Source organism: Diceros bicornis, chromosome 24, assembly GCF_020826845.1.
Source record: "Diceros bicornis minor isolate mBicDic1 chromosome 24, mDicBic1.mat.cur, whole genome shotgun sequence".
NCBI lineage: Eukaryota > Metazoa > Chordata > Mammalia > Perissodactyla > Rhinocerotidae > Diceros > Diceros bicornis.
Genome location: NC_080763.1, coordinates 25179052 through 25206524, shown reverse-complemented (window position 1 = coordinate 25206524; position 27473 = coordinate 25179052). Strand labels below are relative to the sequence as shown.

The 27473-nt window shown below is 48.2% G+C and overlaps 2 protein-coding genes and 1 pseudogene across 2 annotated transcripts in view; 1 reads left to right on the top strand and 2 right to left on the bottom strand.

The window, feature by feature from the left end:
- The window catches only part of TMED8 (transmembrane p24 trafficking protein family member 8), a 37274-nt gene extending 29399 nt beyond the window's left edge, over nucleotides 1-7875 (top strand). The window contains exons 4-6 of the mRNA XM_058567456.1: nucleotides 682-808; nucleotides 1033-1338; nucleotides 2549-7875. Of these exons, the coding sequence (XP_058423439.1) occupies nucleotides 682-808; nucleotides 1033-1338; nucleotides 2549-2766 (651 nt within the window). The 3' untranslated portion in view covers nucleotides 2767-7875. The remainder of the gene's footprint in view (nucleotides 1-681; nucleotides 809-1032; nucleotides 1339-2548) is intronic.
- A 4353-nt stretch (nucleotides 7876-12228) lies between these two features.
- On the bottom strand, nucleotides 12229-13225 carry LOC131421268 (dynein light chain Tctex-type 1-like; annotated as a pseudogene).
- Nucleotides 13226-16199: 2974 nt separating this feature from the next.
- Nucleotides 16200-27293, bottom strand: GSTZ1 (glutathione S-transferase zeta 1). Its single transcript, XM_058567437.1, has 9 exons — nucleotides 27217-27293; nucleotides 23607-23658; nucleotides 21640-21707; nucleotides 21047-21127; nucleotides 20556-20681; nucleotides 19444-19522; nucleotides 18823-18875; nucleotides 17983-18032; nucleotides 16200-17184 (listed from the first exon to the last, which is right to left on the bottom strand). Exons 1-9 carry the CDS (start codon nucleotides 27229-27231, stop codon nucleotides 17058-17060), a joined length of 651 nt encoding a protein of 216 aa, XP_058423420.1. The 5' UTR covers nucleotides 27232-27293; the 3' UTR covers nucleotides 16200-17057.
- Between the last annotated feature and the right edge of the window lie 180 nt (nucleotides 27294-27473).

Below are 27473 nucleotides of genomic sequence, written 5' to 3'. Positions count from 1 at the left end.
CTGGCAGCAAATATATTCTTTAAATGCAAATCCTGGGGCTGGTCTAAGGGGAAATTGTAATTATTTTTAGAACACTGTTAGTGAATGAGACAACCTATAGGATGAGACATCCAAGGTGTGCCATGGATGAGAGAGAGGAGACAGAGACAGAGAATATAAACCAGATTCTCTCTGCAGTGCTGTAGTGGATTGATTGGCAGTGATCTGGAAGTGACCTTTGAATGGGAATTGTAGCAGAAGGATGTGTGGCAGAGTGGGAGCTGAGCTAACCCTGGGTGCAAGAGCTGTCATGAGAGGAGCTGCAGGAAGGTACTGTGCCAGCCGAGGCAAGACCAAGGCGTGGCCTAGAAATGCTGTTGATGCAAAAGACAGTAGCAAACTTTGAGGATGTTTGTGGGCAAGGATTTTATAAAGGGTCTGGAGTGGGAAAGTTGCAAATGGTAGGCGAGAACAAGGAAGAATCTTTAGACTAGGTAACATTTTGGTGTCATTAAAAGAAAATTAGTAGAATTTATTAGAAACCTCTACCTAGAGGAAAGAGAAGGAATGTTGAAGAGCACATTAGGCTTTGAGTTGGGAGAGTGGAGGTAATAGGTCAAGAGTGGGCAGCTTTCATTTGGAAAGACGCTAATTAGAATCTGCCACTCTAACATGTCCTTTAACCAGAATTCTGTTGTGCAGATGGCCGAGTACCAGGTTCCACAAAGGTCTGGGGACATCGTTATGATCCAGTCTGAGCACACGGGAGCTATAGATATTCTTTCAGCTGATTTGGAATCTGCAGATCTTCTGGGGGACCACAGGAAAGGTGAGACCTTCGGGAGTGTGGAAGGTGGTTTTTTTGGTTCCCAGAGGGTGCTTAAAGAAAGGCAGGCAGACAGATAGAAGGACAGAAAGAAAGTGACTTGTGAAAGGAAGTCAAAGAAGCCAGTAGAAAGAATGTCTTTGACTGTGACAACCTCCCTAAGCAAAATGCCAGATGTGGCAGCATTTCCTCTTGGTTTCTCAATAGTAAGCTGCCTGTCCTTTCAGTCTCCCCACCTCTGATGGCTCCTCCGTGCATCTGGACCTTTGCCAAGATGAAGGAATTCAAAAGCAAGCTGGGCAAAGAGAAGAACAGCCGTCTGGTGGTGAAGCGGGGTGAGGTGGTGACCATCCGAGTTCCTACCCACCCAGAGGGGAAGCGTGTCTGCTGGGAGTTTGCGACCGATGACTATGACATTGGCTTTGGAGTTTATTTTGACTGGACCCCTGTAACCAGCACTGACATAACTGTGCAGGTCAGTGATTCCAGTGAGGATGAAGATGAAGATGAGGAAGAGGACGAGGAGATTGAAGGTAAATTTAATTTTAACCTAATTTGCAGTTTCCTTTTCTGGCTCAACCTAATTTCTAGTGGTCACTTCCTGTGTTGTACCCGTCCTCCTCTTCCTTAGAATGCAGGTGAGGAATCCCTTTCAGCATTGCAAGCTGAGTTGAGTGATGCAGGCCAAAGTCAGACCCTCAAAGAACATTTGGGTGGGGTTGGGTTGGTATGGATTCTTTTCCTTTTAATCAGTACCTGCTGTTTCTCCAACATCTCCTTGGGGACGGGGATAGGCTGGGGCCAGCGAAAGGGGTGGGTCAGTGCTGCTGTATGAGAGGCAGTGTTTTTCAGATCACATATAAACCTGAGATTGTTTTACATTTCTCTTTTAGTTTTGAGATATTTACATTTATTCATGGTCTGGAGCCAAACGGGGTGATTACAATTTGCTAAATGTACCTGTTCTCAAACTGTCACAGCCGGATGACTACTGTTTACTTCTTTATTTCATGCCTAGAGCAGTTTCAAAAGTAGTCTCTGTGCTCCGGGCCAGTTGTTACTTTCAGTGCCTACTCAGGAGGGCCCTGAGACTTTTTTTTTTTGTAATATAAGAGTAGGTTCTAAGCACTGGCCTTATTTCTTGATTTTCTTGTATAATCTTAAAGTCAATCCCTTAACTTGCTTGTACATGAAAATGCAAGTCTGCAGGGAAATCTTCAGGTACTTGGGGAAGAGAACCTCAGATCTTGTTTGCTGCTCTTCAGGAGGCCAAGTGGAAGTTCTAGGTCACTATGCAGAGTGTGTTTGTCTGCATTTCCTGCCTCCATTAGCTAGTTCTTTCCACTGTTGAATGAAAGGATGTCAGAATCTTCCCTTCTAAGTGTCTTTTTCTCCCCCTTGGAAATGTCCAGATTCTTCTGGAGCTAGCTAGGCTCTATAAGTCTAAATCCTTGTTTCTCAGTGGAGACGTTATTGGCATTTGGGATGGGATGCTTCTTTGTTGAGCAGGTACTATCCAGATGTTGAGCAGTCCTGGACCCTTGGGCATTAGATGCCAATATCACCCGTTAGTCACTGTGATAGCCAAAAAGGCCACCAGACATTTCCAAATGCCTGTAGGAGGGCAATAGCATCCCTCTGGGTGAAAGCCACTAGGTAACCTGGTTCATTCTCCTACCTTCCGGTAGGACTTATTTGGTCTATGAACTCATACCTAGACACTCTCCCATTTTGCTCTTGCAGACCCTGTCCCAGTTGGAGATGTGGAGAGAGGCTCCAGGAGCTCCCTGCGAGGTCGCTATGGGGAGGTCATGCCTGTGTACCGGCGGGACAGCCACCGAGACGTGCAGGCTGGCAGCCACGACTACCCCGGTGAGGGCATCTACCTGCTCAAGTTTGACAACTCCTACTCCCTGCTACGCAACAAGACTCTCTACTTCCACATCTACTACACTAGCTGAAGGCCAGCTGGGACAGGAGGCAGGCGGGTGTTTGCTGGCTGGAGCAGGCTGCCAGCTGGGGCCTCTTGCTCTGGATAGGCAAGAGCTGCAAGTTGAGCGTGAGGCTCCTGACCCTCACGCCCTGCCTGGCATGCCTGGCTGTCACCCCCATGTAGCTTTTCCCCCTTCTTGGCTTCTGCAGGTGGTGGTCTAGTGCCCCTGTTCTGTGGTCCCTGACTTGTGCTCTTCTTGCTTCAGACTCCAGCAAAATCCCTCTGTGAAGGAACCCATAAGGCAAGCCTAAAAGGAAGTCGGGTGTTGTCTTTAAAAAATAAGTTTGTTTTGGTACAAGGTATATTATTCCAATGGCTGCTCTCTCCTCTCCCAGAGCCTTTATTGCAGACGTGTTTAGTGGCACCCACTCTCTTCACTTTTCAAAAGGGCTGGAAGAGGGAAAAGCACATTGTCCATGAAGGAACCCAGTCTCTTGGACAGAGAAAGCTCTGTCCAGCCTCTCACCACTGCCACATTCCCGCCTGCTGGTTCTTCGTGGTCTCTAGCACAGGCTGGGAGCCCTCGCTGCCTTTGGAGGGGTGTTACTAGTCCTGATGGTTCAACTCTGCCTCTGTCCCTCCTCTCTTCCCTTTCCTAAGTCTGTGTCTGCCATTATAGCAAGAACTTCCATGCAATCTAAAGTGATGATCAATGTAGTCTAAGATCTGGGGGAAAAAACTGCCTCCATCACTTCCTGCTTCAAGAGGTAGTGTCCCTTCCCAAGGGCACTGGTGGTTGAAGGGGAAAGGGTGGAAATTAGGTACTGGATTGATCTCAGAACTCACATCTTTGAAAGTCAAGTGTCACTAAATTGTTTTAAATCAGAGAAGGAGGGGTATAATCTGAGATGGAAGGTTAAAAAAAAAACCAAAAACAACACTCCAGATTTACTACCACTCTTTTTTTTTTTTTTTGTCTGTAGAGTAGGAGTGTTACTTAGAAATTTTGCTTTGGAACCAATCAGATTTCCACAGTTTCTGGATGTAGGTTTCTTGCATTGAGGGCTTAAAGCTTTTGGTGTTCAGAGTCTCTTAGGAAAGGTGATAATGAAGCTTCGCCGTTGCTGCTGGTTGGATTTCTGCTTTACCAGGCCAAAGCTTGCATTTCCCTGGTGACGGCCTTTCCCACTCCATTAACCCTGAGGCCCAGAGTGCCACAGGGGCCTGCAGCCAGTGGTCACCAGAGCAGCAGGGTGGGGGGTCTCAGGCAGAGGGGGAGGTAGAGAAGGGACCATCGCAGTTGTCTATACCTCCTTGTTTCTTATTCCTTGTGTCAAGTCTGTTACTGCCTTAGAATTTTGAGGAATATTAGATTTATTTATTACTTTATTTATTTTTTTGGCACATTTCATTTTGCCTTTGAAACAGTTTCCATCTGTTTCTCAGAAGGCTTCCGTCTGTTCTGAGCCATTGAGGCCACTTCTATGGAGTTAAAGATGATGATTTTAGGAGAAGTTGGGAAGTGATAATATTCCATCCCTGCAGGTCAGTCCTGTCATGCTCTGGGAGAGTCTGCCCCTTCTGAGTTGAATGATGCCAACCTACCCCAGCACTCCCCATAAGGAATTCTAGGTTGTGAGGGAATCTGCCCATTCGCCCAGGACTGAGTGCAGAGGAACTGACTAGCCAATCAGAGATATCCTGTGATTCCAGGATTTTAAAGTCCTTTGCCTACTCTGAGGAGTCACCTTCTTCATGACATTGCCTTTGGCTCATTCCTCCCTTGTGTGGGTGCCTCACACCAAGCCTCTCCTCCCTCTAGGAGCAGGAACTCAAAGAACAGGGCTCCTCACAATAGGTCTGCAGTAGCATCTACGCCACGAACAAAGGGCAATGCAGCCTCCACCTTCTGTTTCCTGGGAGCAAAGCCTCAAATCGGATAGGATGTTGTGGATTGCCATAGCATCCCCCTTCTCTGAGCGGCATCGTACCTCCATTATTTTATATTTAAGTGCATTTTATAGGGGATTACCCTGGCCAAAATTTATATACCTTGTAAGAAATTAGAAATTATTTTAGTGACTGTCTATTTGGGTGGTGAAAAGCAAACTTGCTGTGCGTCATCCCATCAGGTAGCCAAGTGACCAGTCTTTTATCACTGAAGTTGAGTCATGCCTTAGCTGATTGAATATAATCTTTATAAAAGAATTTTCTACTGAGCTGTTCTCCAGTCAGCTAAAGCCTTGCTTAATTTCCCTGTTTATTTTTAACTTCTGACTTCCTCTTAAAATGGAGCTCAGGCCACAGCAAGCTTCGTGGGATAACACTTATTGTTTATTTTTGCCATGAGATTCTCTGTACTTATTTTCTTTGGAATCCTAGTTCTCTTGCATCATCGAAGCCTGAGGGACTTGTTCCCACGGCCTCTGTGTGCCTCTTATTGTCTGGTCACTTTTGAAGTCTTTGACATTGTTAGATTTCATTCTATACTGGTGTTTCACTAACAGTCATGGTTTCTTTGTTCCATTAGCACAAAATAGCTAAGATATTTTCACTATCTAATTCATTCGCTATTCTCATATTAAATTTCTGAAATTACAGAACTTTAGGGAGAAAATATTATTTACTGAAGCATAGGTAATAGTATACTGAGAATTTCATAGCCCAGCAAATCCTAAGAGGTAGTCATTTCCTTAGTCTCTCCATGTCCAAGTTTATAGAACCAAACAGTGAAATGAAAATCATTTGCTTTCACCCTCACCCCGTTCTCTAGAGCACAAATAAATATTAACAAACATTCAAAAGAAAGTGCTTCAGAGTAGGAGAGAGCCTAGAATTCTCTACTCAGAGTGGCTGAGCTCTTAAATTACTTCAGTTTGTTTAGTTTTGCTAGTTTGTTGAGAGATGGGGCTTTTAGAAAGGAAGACATGTTTAAAGGGTTAATTTTTTCCCACATTTTTTATGAAAAATTTTCAGCAAACAGAAAACTTAAGTATATAGTAAACACCCTTAGGTATAATTACCACATAGGTTTTAAAATGTAAATGTTAAACTGCTAATTTTGTGTGTGTGTGAGGAAGATCAGCCCTGAGCTAACATCCATGCCAATCCTCCTCTTTTTGCTGAGGAAGACTGGCCCTGGGCTAACATCCGTGCCCATCTTCCTCCACTTTATATGGGACGCCGCCACAGCGTGACCTGTTAAGTGGTGCATCAGTGCGCGCCTGGGATCTGAACCCGGGCTGCCAGCAGCGGAACGTGAGCACTTAACCGCTACGCAACGGGGCCCGCCTCCTAAAGTGCTAATTTTTAAACAAAGATGATCCCACCATTTCTCTTCCTTTTGCCAGGTGTCTAAGAGTATGTTTCCTGCACAGACATCAGCTCTCCTATGTCTGAGAGCCCCTGGTTTTTTAGCGGATTTGTTTCATTCAACATGAGTTATCTGGGAGGTGGTCTTCATAAAAAGGTTTCTTGGTCTCCATCTTTCAAAACTCATGCTCAGGCCATAATTTCTGCTGTTTTCTTCTCTAACTAGCATGTCAGCGTGAGGGTAATTGTGAAGCTGCTCTGGAAGGACTTTATTCTAATCTCCGTTGCTTTATGACACATCCTCAGGACTCTGAAATTAAAACTCAATCTTCAGACAATATGTAGCTTTACAATGGAAGTAGGTAGCGACTTGAAATTAGGCCACTCTTATTTTTTTCTTGATTGATTCATGCACTTTAAAAATACTTTTATCTATTATTTAGGAAAGAAAATCTCAGACTTTTAAAAAGTATATATTGTCCCTTTATATAATATGTATATGGAAGTTAAATCTGAAAACTCACTGTGTTATATTAATCAGTGGGATTAAATATTATTGTAAAACTTATCATTTATAGAAAGTATCTGAGTTTGTATGTTTTTGATGAGCCCTACCCAGTCCCTCTTTGAAAGAATTAGGTGAAACCCAAACACTAAAGTCTGTATTTTTGTGTTTATTTTTTAAGACCCCTTTTCTGCAAAAGATTGCATTGTAACCCCAGAGTACATGGTTCTAAGGTACACAGTTGCGTGACCTTAATATTTACATAAAAGACTATTGTTTTAGAGGAAGGGGCATGAATGAAACATGAGAACATGAGGCTTGAGAACTGCCTTTTTAAATCGATAGTAAAGAATGAAAACAGAATAAAATGAGGGGAAGAGAGAAAAGCTGTCAAATATATCCTGGAATTTTGCTCATATCCTGATTTCATTTAGTTATTTAGTTTGCATTTCATTAGTTGGAATTGTTCTTTAAGCCAGAGGCTTCACTGGTTCTCACTGAGCTTGTTGGAGAACTCCCAAAGTCACTTTGCTGTCTTTTCCAACAGGATCGACTTTAGGAATATTTTTGAGTAGGTCTCCTTTGCTAAGTGTAATCCTGACCTGAGGATTGATTTCATCTCAATATTCTCTGGAATCTACAAGTCTAGTGCCAAGAAAAAAGATGGTGAGATTAGAAAGAGGCTGGGAGGAGTTCCGGTTGTGTCACTATAGCCTCAGTTGGTTGTGACTATGGCCAAGAAAAGGATGAAATAGGTTATTTTTGACCAACATCACAGAAAAACCTCAAGCCACAAGAGTATGTTTGTGAACAAGCTGTGCCCCCTGTAGGCTGACCTCCCTGTGAGGTGTAGGAATCACCGTCTTCTTTAATCTGCGTGGGATGGTCATACACACGCAGGAAATGGAACAAACCAAACGACGCAGCTGGGTCTCCCTTTAAGAGCTTCCACTTAATTGGATTGGTGGTTACCAGAGGGGAAGGGCGAGGGAGGAGGGTGAAAGGGATAATTCGGTACATGTGTGTGGTGATGGGTTGTAATTAGTATTTGGGTGGTGAACATGATGTAATCTATGCAGAAATAGAAGTATAATGATGTACACCTGAAATTTTTACAATGTTATAAACCAATGTTACTGCAATAAACAAAAAATTAAAAAAAAAAGAGCTTCCATTTAGAATTTCTCCTGGGTCTAAAAGGTCCACATCAACCTCTTTAACTAGTCTCTTTCCACTTGGCTAAAAGTATAGAACTCGTGGAAACCTGAATCGGCTGGAAAAGGGAAGAGCACCATTCCTGTAGAATCTCAGTGTTGAAAGTGAGTTTCTGTCTGAAGAAGGGTAATTTCTTTTTGTTGTTGTTGTTGTGAGGGGTAACTTCTTAAGGGATTTATGTTCTTTAGAGAGCAAGTCATTGTGTGTTCGATTGTGCTCAGGGAGCCATAGTGCATGATTCTTTGGGGAGTAAGTAGGGAATGGATGTCTAAAACCAATCACAAGCTGGGTGCTTTCCATCAACCCAGTATATAGTGAGTATCCATAGGGCCAAAGTCCCAGTTTTCACACACATGGGATCCTATCCACACAGCTGAGAGACAGAGAGAGGGACTAGGCTCCCTCCATTTCTCTCTGATGTCTTGATTAATTATGGTATCATTTAGCACTGGCAGCGTGGTATCCAGGGCCTCTGTTTACCTCATTAACCAGAATTAAATAATAGTGTGAATTGAGTAGATAAAGCAATCAACCTTGGTTGGAAGTAGGGCAGGGGAGGGATTATGATTTATAGTCTCATATTGGGATAGCTGGGTAACTTGTGTATGACTGTGCAACTGGAACTCTTGGTAACCTTACCAACTCAGTGAAGGGGATGTGACAGTGTATACTGATGAGGACAACAAATTAATTGAGTTGAGTAATAAATAGAGCAAGCCATCCATCTATGGGCACTATATTCTGTCACTGGCTGTAAGTGCAATTTCAGTGTGAGTTTGCAGTTCTTCTGCGTTCTCTGGAGAACTCTGAGAGCTGGTTCCTGGTAGCCTCTTTTCTGGAATGGGGGGAGGCACCCAGACAAGAACTGCTTTGGCTCAGTTGGGTTCCTGGTGATGGTCAGTGTCACCCTTTTGCTCTGTCTAACCCACCCAGCATCTGTGGACGCTCCTTTGACATCAACCCAGTCATTTAGATTATGAGGTTAGGGTGGGATTTGGGACTCAAAGGGTGAGAGAAACTTTGCTAAGTGTTGTGTGGCCAGATTTCAGAAATCACTTCTCCCTCTGAAGTGTTGCATTGTCGCTGTCTGAGCCACGAAGGCCACACAAACCCCTCCTGTTTGAATCTCTTGTCTCTAAGCTAAGAAAACCCAATTGCCTAAAGCCTTGATAGTGGGGTTCATTTACAAATAGTCATTCTCTCAAAAACTAAGTCCAAAGGCAAGACGCTGGCTTTGAAATTATTTGTGGTCCTGGTCACTGGTTTGAACTCATGATCTGATTTCTAGTATACATACTTTGATTCCTTTCAGCCCCCAGGCATGTGGACCAGAGTTAATTTCATGGCTTTTCTTCACTCCTTGTGAAGAGAATATGCCCCAGAAATCCAGAGAGACAGTCTTCTTTCTTCCCCAGTTTTCTGTCACTTTAAGCAGGTAGTTTTGGCTTATCTAGGGGTAAAAGAACATATGTGAAATGACTTCCAGGGGACAAAGTGCATTTTCTAAAAGTTCTGATATAGGGTTATGAATAATTCTAAAGTTTTGGTTTGAAATATTCTAGTATATAGAATTACAGAAGAGCCCTTAACTCATAGTTTAAGGAGCTCTCTTCCTGAATTCTCTTCCTTACTCAGGTTTGAAATACCTCTGTCTAAAAATGTTCCTTGTTATTTGTTGTTATTGTTGATTTTTAGGTTCAGGCCAAGAATCATCTGGAAAATATTAATTCCTTCTCTTATGTCTTAAGCAGTACATTTTACTAAGAAATTTCATATTAAAAACTCTACTAACATCCTTTTCTGAGATTATTATCCAATAAATGAATTTGTTTTCATTTAGTCAAGTTGAATTATTTCCATTTAGCCATGTTCAAGAGCAAGTAAAGTCTGGAGAAAGCAATTTTGTGACCCATGACTCTGGTGTATCCGTTTTCCCTTAATAATGGGAAGTGTTTTGAAATTCCCAGAAGAAAGCTGCTTTGTAATCAAAGTGATAGATTATAAGAAAGCCAAACTTTGGGTAAAGAGAATTGGAATAGAGGGAGGTGCTTGAAGATTTCCTAAACTACTTTATGCTATTTAGCTTATATTTCTGAAAAGCCTGCTTTGGTGCTCTGCACTGAGATGTATCAGTTGCTTGAAAGATAATCATGTTTTCCTGGTAAATGTTTAAGCAATTGGCAACGACAAAGGCATTCTTTCCTGATTGTTCTATATCATGCACTGACGCAGACATTACAAAAAAAGGTGTGGAAGGGAAACAGCGTCACAGTCTTTTCTTTAAAATACAAAAGTATCCCGACCAATCATTTATTACAGTCAACTTGTTGTACATGTCTGCCATCATGAGAAATGCTGTCAACATCTCCTATGATTTCTAAGTTAAGAGCTCTGTACCAAATGTTATTTAATCCTTATGTCTTGCTGAGTGGTTTTGCCTTTAACATACCATGTTTTACCACCCCGTGGCACTGAATGTGTTGCTGTGATACACAGATGATCCTGAGCTATGGTTCCTTAAATAGTTCAGTTCTTGTGTTTTTATATCATGTAACAGTTTTGTGATGCTTTTGTGCATTCTTTGTCTTCTCTTCAGAGTTTTGAAATCTGTCATAAATAAACTTTTTCACTATGCACCTGAAACATTTGAGTTATATCTTAATGAACCTGATTTACATTAAAAAATTTTTTATTCATCTCTCCTCTGCATCTTAGAAGGAAAGGTATTCTATAAACTTGTGTGAATTATTTTATAATCTAGTAAGATTATAAAAATTAAGAAAAATTAACAATTAAGAAAAGATTGAGCATAAGATTAATAATAGATCTTTCATGTGCATTTTAATTTATGGCAGAGTATTACGAACTAGGAGCTGGGTTTGGCCCAAGGACAGAAAAGTTGGGTTTAGAGTAATGGTTACTAAATAGAACATCATTGAGTTTTGTCAGTATTTGGTCCCCAATGATGTTCATTTTCCAATGAACTTAACTCTGTTCAAATTTGGAACCAGTACTTTGGACCCCATGGTAATCATTAACACAGTCTGGACAATATTAGTTCAGCCTATTTTCATTTACAAAAATGACACCATAAGAGATCTTTGACATCTCTTAAAATACTGCCCCTGCACATCCCTGGTATCTGTTACAGATGAGAAGGACTCACATCTGAGCAGGGAGGGGGTGCCATTTAAGTGTTTTCTTTAGTGATATCTGTGGTTCTAAGATGAGCCTGGTAGATCTTCCTCTGCTTTCCTTGGCAACACATTTTAGAGGCTGACATATAAAAGGGAAGAGATCTGAAATAATTGTGAGTTAAATGAATATAATCTGCCTACCAAACTACCCCACAACCAACAGTAAAAAGCCCAGGCAGACTCCATGTAGCTAGGGGTCTTGAATGAGTTATATTTGGGTGTGCTGAATGTAGTATGTCACTGCTAACACACAGCATATTGAAGGTGATTTTTTAACTTTTAAAAGCACTCATACTGTCCTGTCATTGACCCTGATGTAGTTCAGGTTGATATAAGGCAGCTCACACATTGCAGCTCTTGATATTCAGCCTGATGTTCTTCAATTGTGTAGTTCTGGCTTAAACTCTGGCTTAAAATCTTAGTTCAGGGTTTTCTCCCGAAGTGGAACAATGCCTGCTAGTGACCTTGGAACCAAGAGCTAAATAAGTTATGTTTAAAAGTTAGGAGAAGCCAATAAAACGAGTCTTTATCTTACGGATGTGTGTATCAGCCTGCTTGTCTAATTAGTTTACTTTCCTTAATGGATATGTAAAATTGCTTTGGAACAAAATCCTAGTATATATTTTGCTTTGTTCTCAAGTATTTCCTGGCATCACCTGCTTCCTTCCTTCATCCTTCTAAAGTATTTGCCAGGACTTACTACTTCCACAGTTAGAAGACTCGCCACATCTAAATACCAGTTATCAGGCCACTCCAACATCCTTTCTTCATCCACTGTGGCCACTCCCACTGTGGGAAGACCACAGATCAGGTATCCCCGTGGCCTCTAGCTTACCAGGTTCAGGTGTCTGCTGATTGTTCTTCACAGATCTGACAACTGATGTGGAAATGAAGAAGGACTTTTTTTTTTTTTTGGTGAGGAAGATTAGCCCTGAGCTAACATCTGTTGCCAGTCCTCTTTTTGCTGAGGAAGATTGGCCCTGGGCTAACATCCATGCCCATCTTCTATTTATATGTGGGATGCCTGCTACAGCATGGCTTGATAAGTGGTGCATATGTCTGCGCCCGGGATCCGAACCTGTCAACCCCGGGCCACCAAAGCAGAACATGCGAACTTAACCACTACACCATTGGAGTGGCCCCTCTTTTTTTAAAAATTGGAATAATTTATTATTCTAACAAAAGTACAAAGTGTGGAAAATTAGTGTATTTGAATCATTTCAGAGAGTAGAGAAAGTTTCATACCAACAGATTTCAGTTTTTAGCATCTTTGAAAAGAAATATTCAGAGTTAAGGCAAGTGGTGTGCAGGCCTCTGCCTGCCTGTGGTGATGTCCTCTGACTCAGGGTGTGCAGTTCATAGAACAGTGCGGTCGCTGGGAGTTTTCTCTACATTGTGAGAGGGTCTTACAAAAAACACACTTAAAGAGAAGAGAAAGGCATTCACTGAATTCATGGCTGGTGGTTAGAAGATGGAAGAGAGAAGTTGAGACAAAAGGAGAAAGATCACGGCTGGACGAGGAGGTCAAATAGAGTCCGAAGGTACTGACAATGCAGTACGTGGTCCTGTTCTCCCATCATATGGTGCAGCTGCCATCAGGAGAGCTGTCCCAGAAGCAAGAACTTGCCGTGTGTAATCTTGCTCCATTCTTCTGCCTAATTACACAGGTCACAATTGTATTTAAACCGTTTTCCCAGCTTGGTGAGTTCGCTTCCAGTCTGTTCGACCACGTTTGTGGTCCACTGATTCACTTTGCTGTGCCGATAGGGATTGCCACCACCTGTGGTTTCTATGGCCTCGTTTACAATGTTCCTCACTTCATCAACAACAAAAGCAGTCTCCTCGGCAGCCTGGTAGTCTTCCATCTTTCCTCCTGCGTGTCGCCGCCGCCTCCCTAGGACTTGACTTTTACCACCCACTCGGCCTTTGGAGAGAAGCTCCTACTACAAAATATCCCCTAAGTAGGTGATGATCTTGGATTGAGAGAGATATCTGACCCCTGAAAATAAGACTTGATTTGCGGACTTGAGGGAGTTGCAGAGGAGGTAGTTTTCAAAACCCTTTATAGAAGCTTAATTATTGCTAAGCCTTGGAGCCATTTGGCCTGACCTCTAGAGGAAAGTCTATGCACTCGGAGAAATATGTGCTCCTTCATGATCTTCTAGGGCCCCTGAAAGAGAAGAGAGACATTCAGGGAGGGGAGAGGGGGTAGCCAGCCACGGTTGTACAGGAAAGATAACTTTCAATTTAACAGGCACTTATGGAGCAAGGCTAGTCACCTTGCTTGGTACTGGGTTAACAGAGGCGAGTCAGGAGTGCAGCCCTAGAGGAGCTTGAGCCAACTCTGCTCTCATGAAAGAGAAATGCATCCTCTTACTCCCTAGAGCACAGCTAAGTTCCTCTGGGAATAGAGAAGAGGGTTCTCCTCTCTCCCTTGTAGCCAGTCCCAGGGCCCTGGAGGATGGTTCCCTCTGGGGAGGGGCTGAGGCCAACAAAGTCTCAGGTCTCCACAGTCCTGAACAGCAGGGCAGCTAACCATGTTGATTAGGACTCCATGGAGGTCCCGGGGCTGGGAACACACCATAGCCTCACTCTGACTCAGAACTGCAGGCCCACAAGCCAGAGAGACTGCTGTCTCGCATGAGCTGTGGTCATTCAGTGAGGCCACAACCTCTACTCATCCCACTGCCCCCTCCCGCTGCACACTCCTTTTCCATCCCTCAGTTGATCATGAGTGGTGGCTCCCCTGGGCCTGCCTTCTCTCTGTAGCCCTCCCATTTCCTTCTCCCCAGCTCCCCTCACTTTCTCACAGCCTCGGTCTCCGAAGCTCACAGGAGACACCAGGAGAGTTGTTGTAGGTCCTTGAGAGCTGGGGTGGTCCTGGGTTGGTTCTCTCCTTGGTTCTGAGAGAAGAAGGTGGCAAGGATTGTTCCCAGCTCTGGCTTTCAGACCAGCTTGTGTTGCTACGGACTGTGGAGAGCTCCCATGGCTTAGGTTCTAGCTTTAAAATACAAAAATCTCCTTTACAAAAACATCATGAGACCAGGAGATGGACTATTGTCCTGCTAAAGCCAGTGCAGCTGAGAACCACAAAGCTTTAGTCAGTTACCTCCTCTGGGTGCTGCATGTAATCGATGTGGGGCAAGTGCAGGAACCCAGCACTTTCCAGGTGAGTTACCCCAAAGGAGCCTGGAGTGTTTCTTTGGCTTAGATAGATTTCCGTTTTTGTGCAGAAAGACAAGTTTGTCTGGATTTGGGGGTTGGGGATTTGGGGAAAACCAGATGAAAAAGGAAGACCTCAGAAATGTCGCCGCCTCCAAGGATCTCTGCTGAGCCCAGAGGAAAAGCCACAGCATTTGTTCTCTACCCTTCCCACCCAACCAGGGCTGATTTGCACGTTTCATTTGACACATACCAGAAAACTCCTGTTTAACTAGAGGAGCTGAACTATGGGAAAAATATGTAAAATGAGTTTTGTGCATTCAATGAAGGATGGTTTCTAAATGTTTGATAACAGAGGCTGTATCCTCTTTACCTGATTTAGATTTCCTTAAAATCCATTAAGCTTTGCCACCAGTTTTAGGATGACTGATGGAGCCCCAGTTAAACAGGTTAATATTTTGATGTTGCCTGGGTTGAGATGTGTCAACTCTTGGAAGTCATCTTGGGTCAGACAGACAAGCAGATAGGCAACAGACTCAATGTCGAGCAGCAGAATTAGAGCCAGTCAATTAAATTTCCAGGAGTAAGTGGAGGGACATACGCTCAATAAGAGCATGGGCCATGTCTGCCATACTCCCAGTCACACAGCGACACATCCCAGCTCCCAGCCTGTGGGAGTCACCTGAGAGGGCTCACTGCGTGCTGGTGGACATGGAATAGAGGGAAGTGGTAAGTCCATCAGCCCCCAGATTGTTTTCTTCTAGGAAACATCACAGTTCACCCTCTCATTATATCTAGCTCGCTCTAGAATCATTCAGGGCAGGGAGTGGTCTCAGGTTGTGTCTGTTTCTGTACCTTGTCCTAGATGTGGATTCTATCTAGTTCTCTCACTTCCCAGAAGTCTCTTGGGTTTCTCTGTTGCCTGAAGATGAGAGTGGGAAGAGGAAGGGGGCAGGGCCTGGTAACCTCAGCAGTGTTGGAAATCATTTTGGATTATTTGGGCTCCCAAGGCGCCTGTTGGTGAGAGACAGAGCCAGCTGCCTCATTAATCCCAGGAAAGTGGCAGCAGCACCCCACCTGGCCAATCCTAGTCCCTGAGGCTGGCCTGCTGCTTTTCACTGATTCCACTGTCTCTCCAGGGCCAGGGAGGCACACTGCTTGGGGGAGTTGGAGAAGCACAGCCTGAAGTGTAGAGCCACCCTCCTTTCCCCGGAGTTCATTCTGTCTTTAAGATCCACAGGAGTGGGGCCAGCCCCGTGGTATAGTGGTTAAGTTTGGCACGCTCCACTTCAGTGGCCCAGGTTCACGGGTTCGGATCCCAGGCATGGACCTACACCACTCGTCAGCCATGCTGTGGTGGCGACCCACACATAAAGCAGAGGAAGACTGGCACAGGTGTTAGTTTAGGGCTAATCTTCCTCAGGTAAAAAAAAAAAAAAAAGAAATCCACAGGACCTTTAATCACCTTAAATTTCAAATGTCCAAATCAGGTGACAATCCCTGATCCCTGGGCTGAGGAGATTAGTCTCATCTCAAGTAAAGGCTTCTTGGAGAGAGCCCAGGTGAGGCTTATCCAGCCAGGCAAGTCAGGAAAAGGGTCCAGATGGCAGCAGGGAAGGACAGGAGGTACCACTGATTCTCTCTCATCATTACTGTGTCTCATCTACCTTTCTCTGCTTCTCTCTGGCTCTACCTTGGGAACAAGAGTGGCCCACTTTGGTCATTGTAGAGCCTGGAACCCAGGTCATCTAAGAGAGGAAAGACCACAAGGGAGCCCAGGATGAGAGGGAAGAACTAGGTGCTCTGGGATTGGCGCTAAAGAAAAGGGACTCAAGGCTGAGAAAGGTGGCTTCCATTTGAACCAGACACATATATCTCAATTCTCTGTTTAAACCTCAGCCATGCAGGGGGAAGTGAAATCTCAGGTATGGGACATAAAGGTCATCTTGTTTCACTCCCAGAAGGGATCCCAGTCTCCCTACAATATTTCTGCCAAGAGGTGATCCTGGTTCTGGTTGAACATTGCCAGGCATGGGAAGCCAAGTTACCTGATCAGTCTTCTGAGTTTGCCTGGCCAGTAGCTGTTCACACTGCCCTCAGAGTCTGCCTCCAGTTCCCAGGACCATTCATGACTGGATTTACCCTAAGTGCCTAATCCTGGGACTGGTCCAGAGAATGCTGCCCCTGAAACTGAGGGACCAGGTTGAGAGGGCCAACTTCCCTCTCAGTGCTGCAGTGGAACACTTAACAATGGTACCATTCCTAGCCCTGGGAACTCAGCTGGTCACAAAATGCTTTCTTTCCTGCTTCTTATATCTATTCCCTTCTGGATCTTGTCTGATTCTCTCAGGCAGGCTTTTGGGCTTATTTGTCTTCTTTCCCTTATGGGTCTCAGGGGCCAGGCCTACCAGAGGGTGGGCAGACCTCCTGTCCTGGTCCAGACACAGGGAGGTTCCAGCAAGGAATCTTCTGGAACTCAGTCCAGCTCAGCCTTAACTGAACAACCTGGGCTTTAGTTAATTATCAAATTTCAGTGTGGGCACTCTTTGGAGTCAGATACAGTAGAGAGGATGGGAAGAGGTGCACAGACATTTTATGGCTCTCTGGTGAACTGGCCAGGCATTTTAGTTTACATTCTCAATTCATCTTCATGATTGTGTGACACAGATAGGAGGTAATGTTCCCGCCTACCTCTCTCCCAGCATCCTCCCACCCCACCCTGCCCACGTTTGACAGACGAAGGGACTAAGGCAGGAGGAGGTTCAGTCGGAAGGCAGATCCGGGGCTAGAGTTCAAGTTCAAGGGCTAGTAGTTCAAGTCTCCTGCCTCTCCAGTTGGGGCTCACTCATCTCTAGGCCTGTTCAGCCCAGCCAGCTTCTGCTCCTGCACTCCCGCCCTGTTCCTGCACCAGTGGGGCACAGTTTGAGGCTAGGCCCTCAGCTCGGGGGGAGTATCTGGCTGCCGGCAGGGGTGAGACACTTGGAAGGCCTCCAAGGCCAGCAGCGACTTGTTGATGCGGCTGATGGTAGGGTAGGGAGTGAAGTCCACCTTGAACCTGCAGCAGAGAAACACCGTGTAAGCCAAGGTCGGCAAGCGCACAGGCAGACTGCCTGCGCAGAGGCAGAAACACAGAGGCAGGGCTGGATGAGGTCCCTGGGCGGTCCAGGGAAGGAACAGGAAGGCAGCCCTGCCAGGCGGCGTAGCCTTATTCACAGGCAGCTCTCTGGGGATGGCAGGTCTCGTGCAGTATCATCTAGCATCTCTATTACTTCCTGTTCCTATTTCAAGCAATGGCTATTTATTGAGAACCTACCATGTGTAAGGCACAGTGCCAGGCATTTATATATACAGTTTATTTCTCCACCCATGTCATAAGCTTCCTGGGGGCAGAGAATGTGTCATACATTTCTGTATCCCTCATGGTGCCTAGTGCGATGCCTTCCACAGAGAAGTTCTCATTCATGCCTTACTGAGGGGCTGATGGAGGAAAGCAGAGGTCGAGCTCACTGCTGGGCAGACACACCACGTCTAGGGACAGGAGGCTCCTGGGGTGGCTTTTTCTAGGGGTATCCAGCAGGTGAGCTGCCTCCTCTTAGAAGAAGGGGCTATGCAGCAACGCCTGAGCTGCGGTGGGCACAGGAGGGGGCATTCCACTGATTTCTTCTGCCTTGTCTCTTCCAGGCCAAAGTGGCTGGTGTGGCCTGGCAGAGGTGGTTCCTTGGCCAGTCGGGGAGAGTCTCTGCATGAGATGCTACTTCAGTAGCAGGAGTCGGGGCCTGACTATGGGAGGAGGCTGTGCATTTTGAGGGCAGGAGCCAGGAGGAAGAGGGAGGGTGGCGGGGCTCTCTCTTACCTTTCAGCATTTGCCACCTGAGGCACTAAGCACAGATCAGCCATGGACACCTGAAAGAGGGTTGGGTGGGTTCACATCAGGATGTGCACCCCAGACTGGGACCGGGCTAGGTGTGTCCAGTGGTGACGGATATATGGGGTGCCAGCCCCTGATGTTCCCATCTGCTTCTGGCTCTTCCATCCCATCCCCATGCCCCACCTCCACCTCCCCCGGGCCTGTCTGGGTCTGTCCCGAGAACTGATGCGCTTCTCCAAGGCCGTGCTCCAGTAGCCCGGACAACCAACTCTGTGGATGGCCAGAGTTTGATTGCCTCAGCAGATGTTACTGTGGTTGTTAAAAACCACCATCACAGGCCCTTAGCGAGGGCTCCCAGATGGGAGGAGATGCCTCAGGGTGGGGATGGGGGCCTTGGAACGAGAGTTACCCCAAGGCCAAGGCCTTAGCCTATAGGTGTCAAGTGCCCCTGAACCCTAGAATCTCAGAATCGGGAGGCAACGGAGATATCATCTAGTCAAATCCCTCATCTGATGCCTGGACCACCTCCTCATCTCAGAGATGAGGTCTTCAGCTTGAAGACCTCCAGGAATGAGAAACTCACTTCCTCTTGAGGCAGCTGACTTCCTCATGAGGAGCTCCCCATGAGCTAACTTGTGCTTGGCACAGAGAGGATGACCTTGGGTCCCGCATCTCCCCCACCCCACCTGCAGATGCCTCCTCAGGAAGCTCTCTGAGCAGCACCTGCCCTGGGGTGGATGGAGACGGTTGAATGTAAGTGGAAGATGGCAGCCTGAGGTCAGCATGAGGGCGGAGGCCACTGTGGGCACGCCTGAGAGGGCTTACCTCGTCTCCCACACAGTACTTCCCGGCTGTGCCCCGCAGAATCTGCTCCAGAGCTGTGGGGAGGCCATAAGAATAATCTTACTCTGGGCACAAAAAGGGATCGGCCTTTCTGGGCCTTGGCCTCCATAGTTATGAAATGGGTGGCTATCTGAGGGACCAGCTGGGGCATGTGTGTTGGAGGGAATGTGGCAGCCAGATCTGGAGAGAGTTGTAGGGACATGGGGACGAGATGACGTCTGCCTGGGCTCCTCAAGTCCAGACGCCATTCTCTCCCCTGGAGGGGACAAGACCTGAAGCTGACCTGCGGCTGGCCAAGGCAGCAGCTCTCACACTGACGGGCTGGCACTTTGCTGGCCCTGGTTTCCTGGCTGGAGTGGGCAGTGAAGCAGAGATCAGGCCATCCAGCTCCCAAGGGCTGTGGGCCTCAGGTACTGAGGTCCCAGGAGTGCCAGAAGTTCAGGCCAGGTTTGGATGCTGCCCAGCCCTGCCCCCACTCCCTCATCCATGCCACTGTCAAGACCAAAGAGCCTGGGAGGCTGTTTCAGATGCCCAGGGCCCTGGACTCGAGGGCCATTTCTCTGAGAGGTTACCTTGGAATAGCTCGCAGGACTAAGAACTCACCATTAAAGCCAAAACTGATGACCTCCTGGGCCCAGGTCAGCTGGTTCTCCTGTCCCACTTGCTTCAGGACAGACAGGTTCTGTGCAGCCCAAGGAAGACCTGTGATTGGCTTTGGGAGCCAGGCTGAGCCTGCCCACTCAGCCAAGCCCCCTCAGGGAAGCTCAGTTCCCATGTGTCCCTGGCTGTGCACCTATCCTACCCTGAGCTGTGTGAGCTCCTTCCTTTTATCAGGGCCCTGAGGTTGGCTATCTCAGGCTGCCCCACTGCCCCCTGTAGTGTGGAAGCCTGTGACTCTGGCAGAGATGTGCAAGGGTGGGGGCACAGGACGCTGCCATGGCTGTGATGGGTGTGGCTCAACTCAAGGCCTATCTCCCTTGCATCCAATGCTTCTCCTTTACATGGTCCCTTGTGGGGAGAGGGAGTGTGATACAGGACAGGGGGTGGGATGGGGCAGGTGCAGAGGACTGGTTTTCAGGAGATTTGGACTCTGGTTCCATCCTTGCATTTCTGGAGCCATTTCACTTCTGGGCTTCAGTTTCCTCATCTGTAAAATGGGGATGTCTGAGTGCTTCAACCTCCTTTGTTGAAAAAGACAAAGTGACATGGGGGTGGGGGCACAGGTGCACAGTCAGGGGTCCTGGGCTCCGGTCCTTGCCCTGCCACTACTTAGCTGAGTGACTGCTAAGTCACTCCACCTTCCTGGGGCTATTTTCTTATCTGCAAAGTCAGGGGTTAGCACAGATGAATGGTTTTATTACTTATTTTTTAAAAAATAAAATCTTGTGAGAATTCCAATCTATCATACAGAACAGATGAAAGGGAGGCTGCTCTGGCTAAAGGCGGGAGGCCTGGCCCAGTGCTGCTCAGCCTCCCCTGCGACGTGGCCCTTTCCCTACCTCGATCGTCTCTGGACCCAGTGGAGGCTGGATCCCTCCCCACTCTGCCACGTGGTCTAGATCTAAGCCCCTGAGACTCCGCCGTCTGCTGCCACCCCAACCCCCAAGCTGGGCACCTCCCTGTGGGCTCGCCACAGCCATTATGTGAGTGTTTGAAGGTAAGAGCGTGCGAGGGGAAATGAGTGTGAGAAGTGTGCAAGTGTACAAGTACCACACCTGCAGGGGCTGGATGCCACTGGTAATGAGGTCGGAAATCATGCGCACTTGGGCCCTCTTCTTTGGGTCCTGAGGCAGGAGTCGCGGAGTGGGCCGAGTCTCCTCCAGGTACTCAATGATGGCCAGCTGTCCAGAGGGGAGCAGTGAGGCATGGAGAGGGCCTGGGACCCCTGGACCAAGGGGACAGGGCCAGCAAACTCCTCCTCCTCGCCCTCCTCAGCTGGGCCCTGTGAAGCCAAGAGGCTCCCCAGGGAGATGAGCCCTTTCTGGACCCCTGTCCTGCAGAACTTGGTTCCCCATATGCTTGAGTCTCCTTTTACTTCCCAAAACAACTAACCCTCTCTCCCTCCCTCCTTTGCTCCCTCTGACAAATATTTACTGTGTCCCTACTAAGTGCCAGGCGCTTGGCCACACACAGGCAAGGAAGAGCTGTGACGTCCTCTCGCTCAGGGCACCACTCTCATGAGGGGCCTCCCAGGCCCTGCACTCACTGACTGGCCAATGGTGATTCCATCAATCTTCAGGGCCGGCACCTGCTTCATGGGATTCAGTGCCTGGAATTCCTCAGAGAACTGTGGAGACAAGACCCTGGTGGGCTGGGCAGCCTGGCCTGAGTTGGCTACAGCGGAACCCGGCGAGCAGGAAGACCCCAGGCCTGCTGGCCACCTGCACCTCCCTCCCCTGGGGAAGGCCCTGGCTCCTAGGCCCAGGGGGATAACTGGGGGTCCGTGCAGTATCCCAAACCCCAGAGCCTGCTGAGCTACAGGCTTCATCCCAATGGCCTGGGTATGTCTTTTCCCTTCACCTCACACTGTGGCCACCAAGGCACATCCAGAGGGCCCAGTATGGGCAAGGACCCACTCATCACCCACCCTCCAGGGGTCAGGCCCTGAGAGGCCAGGCTGTGGTACGAAGCTGGGAACCTGGGCCCTTCCCACAGCTCCTCTTGCTGCACAGCTTGCCTCCCTGTCCCACAGGGAGAGCCAGCAGGTTCACCTCTTCGGGGCAGAAGTCTGCACTCCCTGCCGGATCCGTCTCCAAGGCCTCTAACACCTGCACTGTGACCTGGAAGTGGCCTCCTTACCTGTTGTCCCCCATCCTTTACGAGGTTGATGGGTATCGTCTCATAGTCGATGCTTTTCAAGGCCAGAGCTAGGGGAGACCACAGACAGCAGAGTCGGGGGAGAGCCTCTGGCTACACTTCCCGGGGCAACATGAGGCTGCAGAGGGATGCTTCTTTCTCCACACCGCTGGGTGGCCAAGGTCCAGCTTGGCCCTATCCCCTTCTCTCTAGCTTTCCTTGTCACCACCCACTCCCCTACCCAAGGTCCAGGATGCTCTGCCTCTCGTGCCCCCGAACTCTTAGAGCCTTACTCTCCATACACCCAACGGGACCCTCATGCCCCTGGGTGGTGCTATAAAGGTGTGTGTCTTGGCACACTGTGGGCTCCTGGAGGACGGCAAGGAAGTGTCCTGTTCATCTCTGCCCTGTCCAGGGCCTTAAACAGTGGCGAGCAGGGCTTATCTGTCGGAGACATGCAATTATTCCCCCAGGAAGTCATCTATGGGCCAAGGGAAGGTGTTCAAGTGACCACACAGGGCATGCACAGGCAGATGACAGTCTTTTTCTGTTTAGAGAAAAATCCGTCTCTAATCCACTTTCTCTGTTCTCAGGGCTGCTTACTACAGATTCCAAGCTGGGCATCAGGGCTCTTTGGGGGTCTCAGAGCATTTGCTGTGAATCCCAGTGCCCAGATTTCCATGCCCTTTGATGTTTTCCCCTGGCAAGGCGGGGGCAGAAATGCTTAGTCAACCCTAGTGGAGAAGACTATGTGTGTATGCACGCACACTTGTGCATTAACTATGGCGATGGCCGGTCTCGGGGAAGGGCAAAGGAGTGAGGGGAGGAGGAGGAAACATGTCATAGTCTAAAGAGAGCCTGAGAGACACGGGCCTCCTCCTCAGCACTGGTCAGCTCCACTCTGAGAGTGAAAGTGGGCGGGGCCAAGCGGGAGAGGCCAATGCATGCAGGCCCTACAGAAATAGCACTCATGTTGCTCTGGCTTCTGGCCCAGACAGGGCAGAGGCTCTGGGCCCACGGAAGGCATCTTCTTGAAGCAATGTGTCCTCTGGCACCCCAGTGCTCTTGCCTACTGATTCCAGCAAAGACCAAGTGACTGTGGGATGGGGGAGGGTCATGGAGGCTGGCTTCCCAGTTAGGGCCAGGCTCCCAGAAGCAGGCTGCTTGGGTTCAAATTTCATTACATTCATTTGCCAGCTGTGTGGCTTGGGCAAGTAACTTCATGAGCCTCGGTGCCTCAGTTTTCCCATCTGACAGCATAGTGTAGTAGTTAAGAAAACGGACTGTGGAGCCAGACTAGCTGGTTCCAGCTCTGCCTCTTACTAGCTACATAATCTTGGGCAAGTTATTTAACCTCCTTGTGCCTCAGTTTCCTCATCTGTACAACGGGGACATTGTACTATCACCTCCCTCCTGGGTTGCTGAGGTTTAAATGGAACCATGCACACTAAAGCACTCAGCAGAGTTCCCCCTCAGTATGAGCTGCCAGGACTATGACCTTTGCTAAGGGCTGGGTTAAGCTGAGGGAGGGAAGGCTCAAACTAGGACGAAACCAAAGGGCTCCACTTTCTGCTTCCCCAAAGCCTCAGAGATTAATGCTGGCCAGTTCTGTTTAATTTTCCAGGTCAAATAAGATAAGAACTAAGGAAGGCCAGCTGTTCCCTCCAGTTACTAAGGACCTCTGGATTTTGTGAGCCTGCTTTAAGCATGGTTGCTAAGGTGGTTAGGAGAGCAGCGTGGGAGAGGTGGTGGGCCCAAGAGAAAAAACAACCTTCCCTTCCCGCCACCCCCACTCTCCTCTTTTGGATCTCCTAGGTGTAGGTGCCACTCGGGGCTGAGGGCTCCAGGAGACTGGGATGCTGGTTGCTGGGGTGGTGCCCTGTCTGACAGAGCACTCCTTCTGTCCCAAGCCAGCTTCTCATCCAGGGCTCTCACCCCACCCACGCTCTTGGTGGAGGCACAGCTCTTACCAATTCGAACTCTCCATGAGCAGGAGCTTCGGAAATAGGAATAGAGGATGGGCTGAGGAGAGAGAGGATAAGGATACACATTAACCCATGCTCAGTGGCTATTAGCCCCAGGAACCCACTAGAGAGGAGGCAACAGCTCCCGGCCAGGGGCCTCCAAGCCAGCACTATTTCTTCCCATCCTGCCAGGCCTCCTTCCTTAAGCCTGCATCTGAGCGACTCAGGCCAGACTCAGAGCTCTCTAGGTCAGAGGCCTGGGAGTCATGTGGAGTCCCTCAGCTCCAAACTGCAGCATCAGGCTTTCCTGAGGTGTGAGGGGCCCCCAAAGGGGCAGCCAGCCTGCAAGTGCCTTCCTTACCTTGCGAGACTCAGTCATGGTCCCGTGGTGACCCTTGGACTCTCACAGAGCTGTGGGGCAGGGGGCGGAACCCTGAAGGGGTGGATCCCAGGAGCCAATGGGGAAGCTGGGCTAGACAGGGGTCAGGGGACCTTTGACTCTGGTCAGAAGGGGTATCTCTTTCCAACTCATAGGAAGTTTTTTATGCTCCTGCTGGAGCCAGGTTTAGTGTCCTGGGCAGACAGGATGGCCTGGTTTTGAAGCAGTAGTTCAGGTGGTGCAGTGGGCTGGGAGCTGGCATACCCGGGGTCTGGTCCCAGTGCAGGAACTAGCTCTGCATGAGCTTGGACAAATCCCTGCCTTTTCTAGTCTTTGGCTCCCTCATCTGTAAAAAGAACGGCTGCCCTAAAATGATAGCTTAATTCCTTCCAGCAGTGGCAGAAAGACCAGGAATTCTAATTTTTTGATGCTTTGGTACCCATCTCTTTCAACCCACCATCCACCAGTCCTCTAGGCTCTCAGTTGGTCTCATAAAAACAGCTCAGGGATATGCCCATTGACTCCTATGCTGAGGTCACAAGCTGGTAATCCATAGTGTTCTGTTTGGTCTACACCGTATGTAAAAATGTTTCAATTAGGTGTCAACATTAAAAAATCAGGATGGGGGCCGGCCCCGTGGTCTAGTGGTTAAGTTCATGTGCTCCACTTCGGCAGCCTGGGTTCAGTTCTCGGGCATAGACCTACACCACTCGTTGGTGGCCGTGCTGTGGTGGGGACCCACATACAAAATAGAGGAAGAGAGGAACAGATGTTAGCTCAGGGCAAATCTTTCTCAGGGGAAAAAAAAAAAAAAGGTGAGCCTAGACATAAAATCTGGAGAGAACCATGCAATAAACAAATATTTAAAAAAAAAATCAGGATGTTTCATATGTAAATCCTGTTGTCTGTTTTTTCTTTAAAAAATCTGGAGACAGTGGACTCAGGTTCCTGAATAGCAGCAATTGATTGGAGAAAATTAATGGCCCCCTTCAGAAAGGGCACGCCCTCTCTCATCTACCAGGGCCCCTACCTGGCCCACTTCTCTCATTTTTTGTTACCTTGAGGCCCCCAGAGGCAGCTGAGTATGTGACCTCTCCTTTAAAGTATAAGGGACTCAAAGTTAATTTCTCTGGTGCTTCTTGGGTAACCAGCATTTTAAGGCAGGACCCAGGACACAGTTACCAGTAATTTACACTCACGAATCTTCTGGCAGACACATGTGTATCCCTGTGGAGAACTCAACAGAATTTCTTAGATCACCCCTGACTACCATCCCTCTGACTACAGATATTTCACTCAAGTTCCCTCCCTTCCACACCCCCAGCACACCAAGCTGCTATCTGACTCTGCTTTCATCATCCCTGAACTACCAACTCTACCTCTAGGTGATCAAGGGCACAAGTGGGAACCTGGGCCTTCCCAGGCTGGTTCCCAAGCCTGGGCGTTCCAGTCTATACTGAAGGCACCTTTTGTGGGGAGAGAAGATGGTCCTGGCATGGAGGGCAGGTGATGTGCAGCAGGTGTCCCTGGAAGGTGAGGAGTTGAGTGACCACAACCGGATGTACCCTATCCAGAGGTGCATCGCTTTCCTTACCTGGTCAGGCTGGAGGAGTCCCTGGGGCCAAGAGACAGGGACTGCTGGTGAGGGATGGGACCACTAGAGAGCCACAGACATTAGCTGAGAATCCTTGAAGAAATGTCTTACCTAATTACTAAATGTTACACCTTTGACGTGTATTAAGGATGACCACAGAGTCACAGTAAATGCCACTGTAACCACGGGCCCATTTAGAGCCAGTTTGAACAGACCTCATCTCTGATCAACAAAGTGATTAAGGATTGTCTTTCAGAAAAACTGCAAAGTCACGCAGCCAGGGCGTGCGCAACAGAAGAAATCATGACCTGAAACAACCTTGGAACCAAGAGCCTCCTTCCCACGGAACCCAAGGACCAGGAGATGACCGGAACTTGAAAGCCCAGTTCTTATCAGAAGAGAGGGGTCCCTCATTCAGGAAGATCCGGTGTTAAAATTCCTTCCCAATTTCATCATAGATATTTAGAACCTCATCATAAATGTTTAAAACCTTACCATAAATACCTGAAGCCCACCAATGGAAACCTGTCCCACCAGCATGTCTGCGTGCCAACCTGTTCCCGCTAACCTCTTAAATTTTGTCCCAAATCCTGAATCGAGGAGACAGATCTGAGGGCACACGCCGCCCATCTCCCTGGAGATGGATCTTGCAGAATAAAAAGCTGATTTCTCCCCTCAAAGGCTGGTGCCATAATTAATTGGCTCGTTTATGCGCATCGGGCAGAGAACCCCAATTTTGTGCGGTAACATCACTGCCCTCAGGTTTCCTCATGGGCCATCAGGAGACATAATGGAGGGCAGTTTCTGCTTTCTCTTACCAGATAACCATATAAACCAACCCGTGTTCCTTTTTGCACTTGCACAGCTAAGTTTTACGGCTAAGAGTATTCATCTCATCACCACTCCTGAAGGAATTCTGATTCCAATTCAAATATGGATTCTAACCACTCCAGCAGATTTTATTTTCAAACCATCTCTTACACATGATTTTAGAGAAAGACTGCTAAAATCCCGTTTGGGAGTGGGAGGACTATAAAACATTCAAGTGATGCTATATCCCACCTGATGTGCCTGCCACCTTCCTTTGAGCTACAACAGCGGTTCTCAAACTTTAGTAAGACTCATCCAGGGCGCTTATTAAATATGCAGCTTCTTGGGCCCCTTCCTCCAGAGACTGATACAGTGGCTCTGGGGCGGGCCCGGGAAGTGCAAATTAAACCCGGGAAGCTGCCCAGGCGATTGTGATGACTTAAAGTAGCACTGCCTCCCATCGCCCCTGGTGCTCTCTTAAAAATGCAAACAACCCTGCAAGGCCGTCCGTCAACTGCTAGGACCTGTCGGGCCGACGGGCTGGGAAAGGAGCACGCAGAGCAGTGCGGATAAGAGTGGCGAGTGACGATCTTTGGAAGGCCTAGGGGAGGGGAAGGGGAGTGACAGGTGAAGCGCGCGGTCCCAGTCCTGGCAGAACCTCAGGTCCCGGCAAGCAGCGCGCAGGCGCAGAGTGGGGCTGGCGCGCTGCACCGCACGCCGGGAGTCGTTGTCGGAGCTGTGGGCGGGGCCGAGCAGCTCACCTTTGACCCCGCCCCCCAGGGTTCCTCAGGGTCTCTAAATAGCGCCCCTCTCCCCGGACGTGTGGCACAGACCTTCCCCGCCTGCATCTCGTACTTCGGGCCACCCCTCTTCTAGGCCAGGGAACTTCGCGCCTGGGACTCTCCGACTCGTCGACGATTGAGGCCCAGTGAGACCCGACACGTCAGAACCTAGGCGTTCGTCTGGGTAAAGCGAGGGCTGGTCTAGAATGATCTGTACGGTCTCTTCTGGCTCGCCTCGTCCTGCCGCCACGCCCCCACTCCCGGCGCTGCTGGGACTTGCAGTTCCTTGAGCCCGTTTCCCCGGCCCG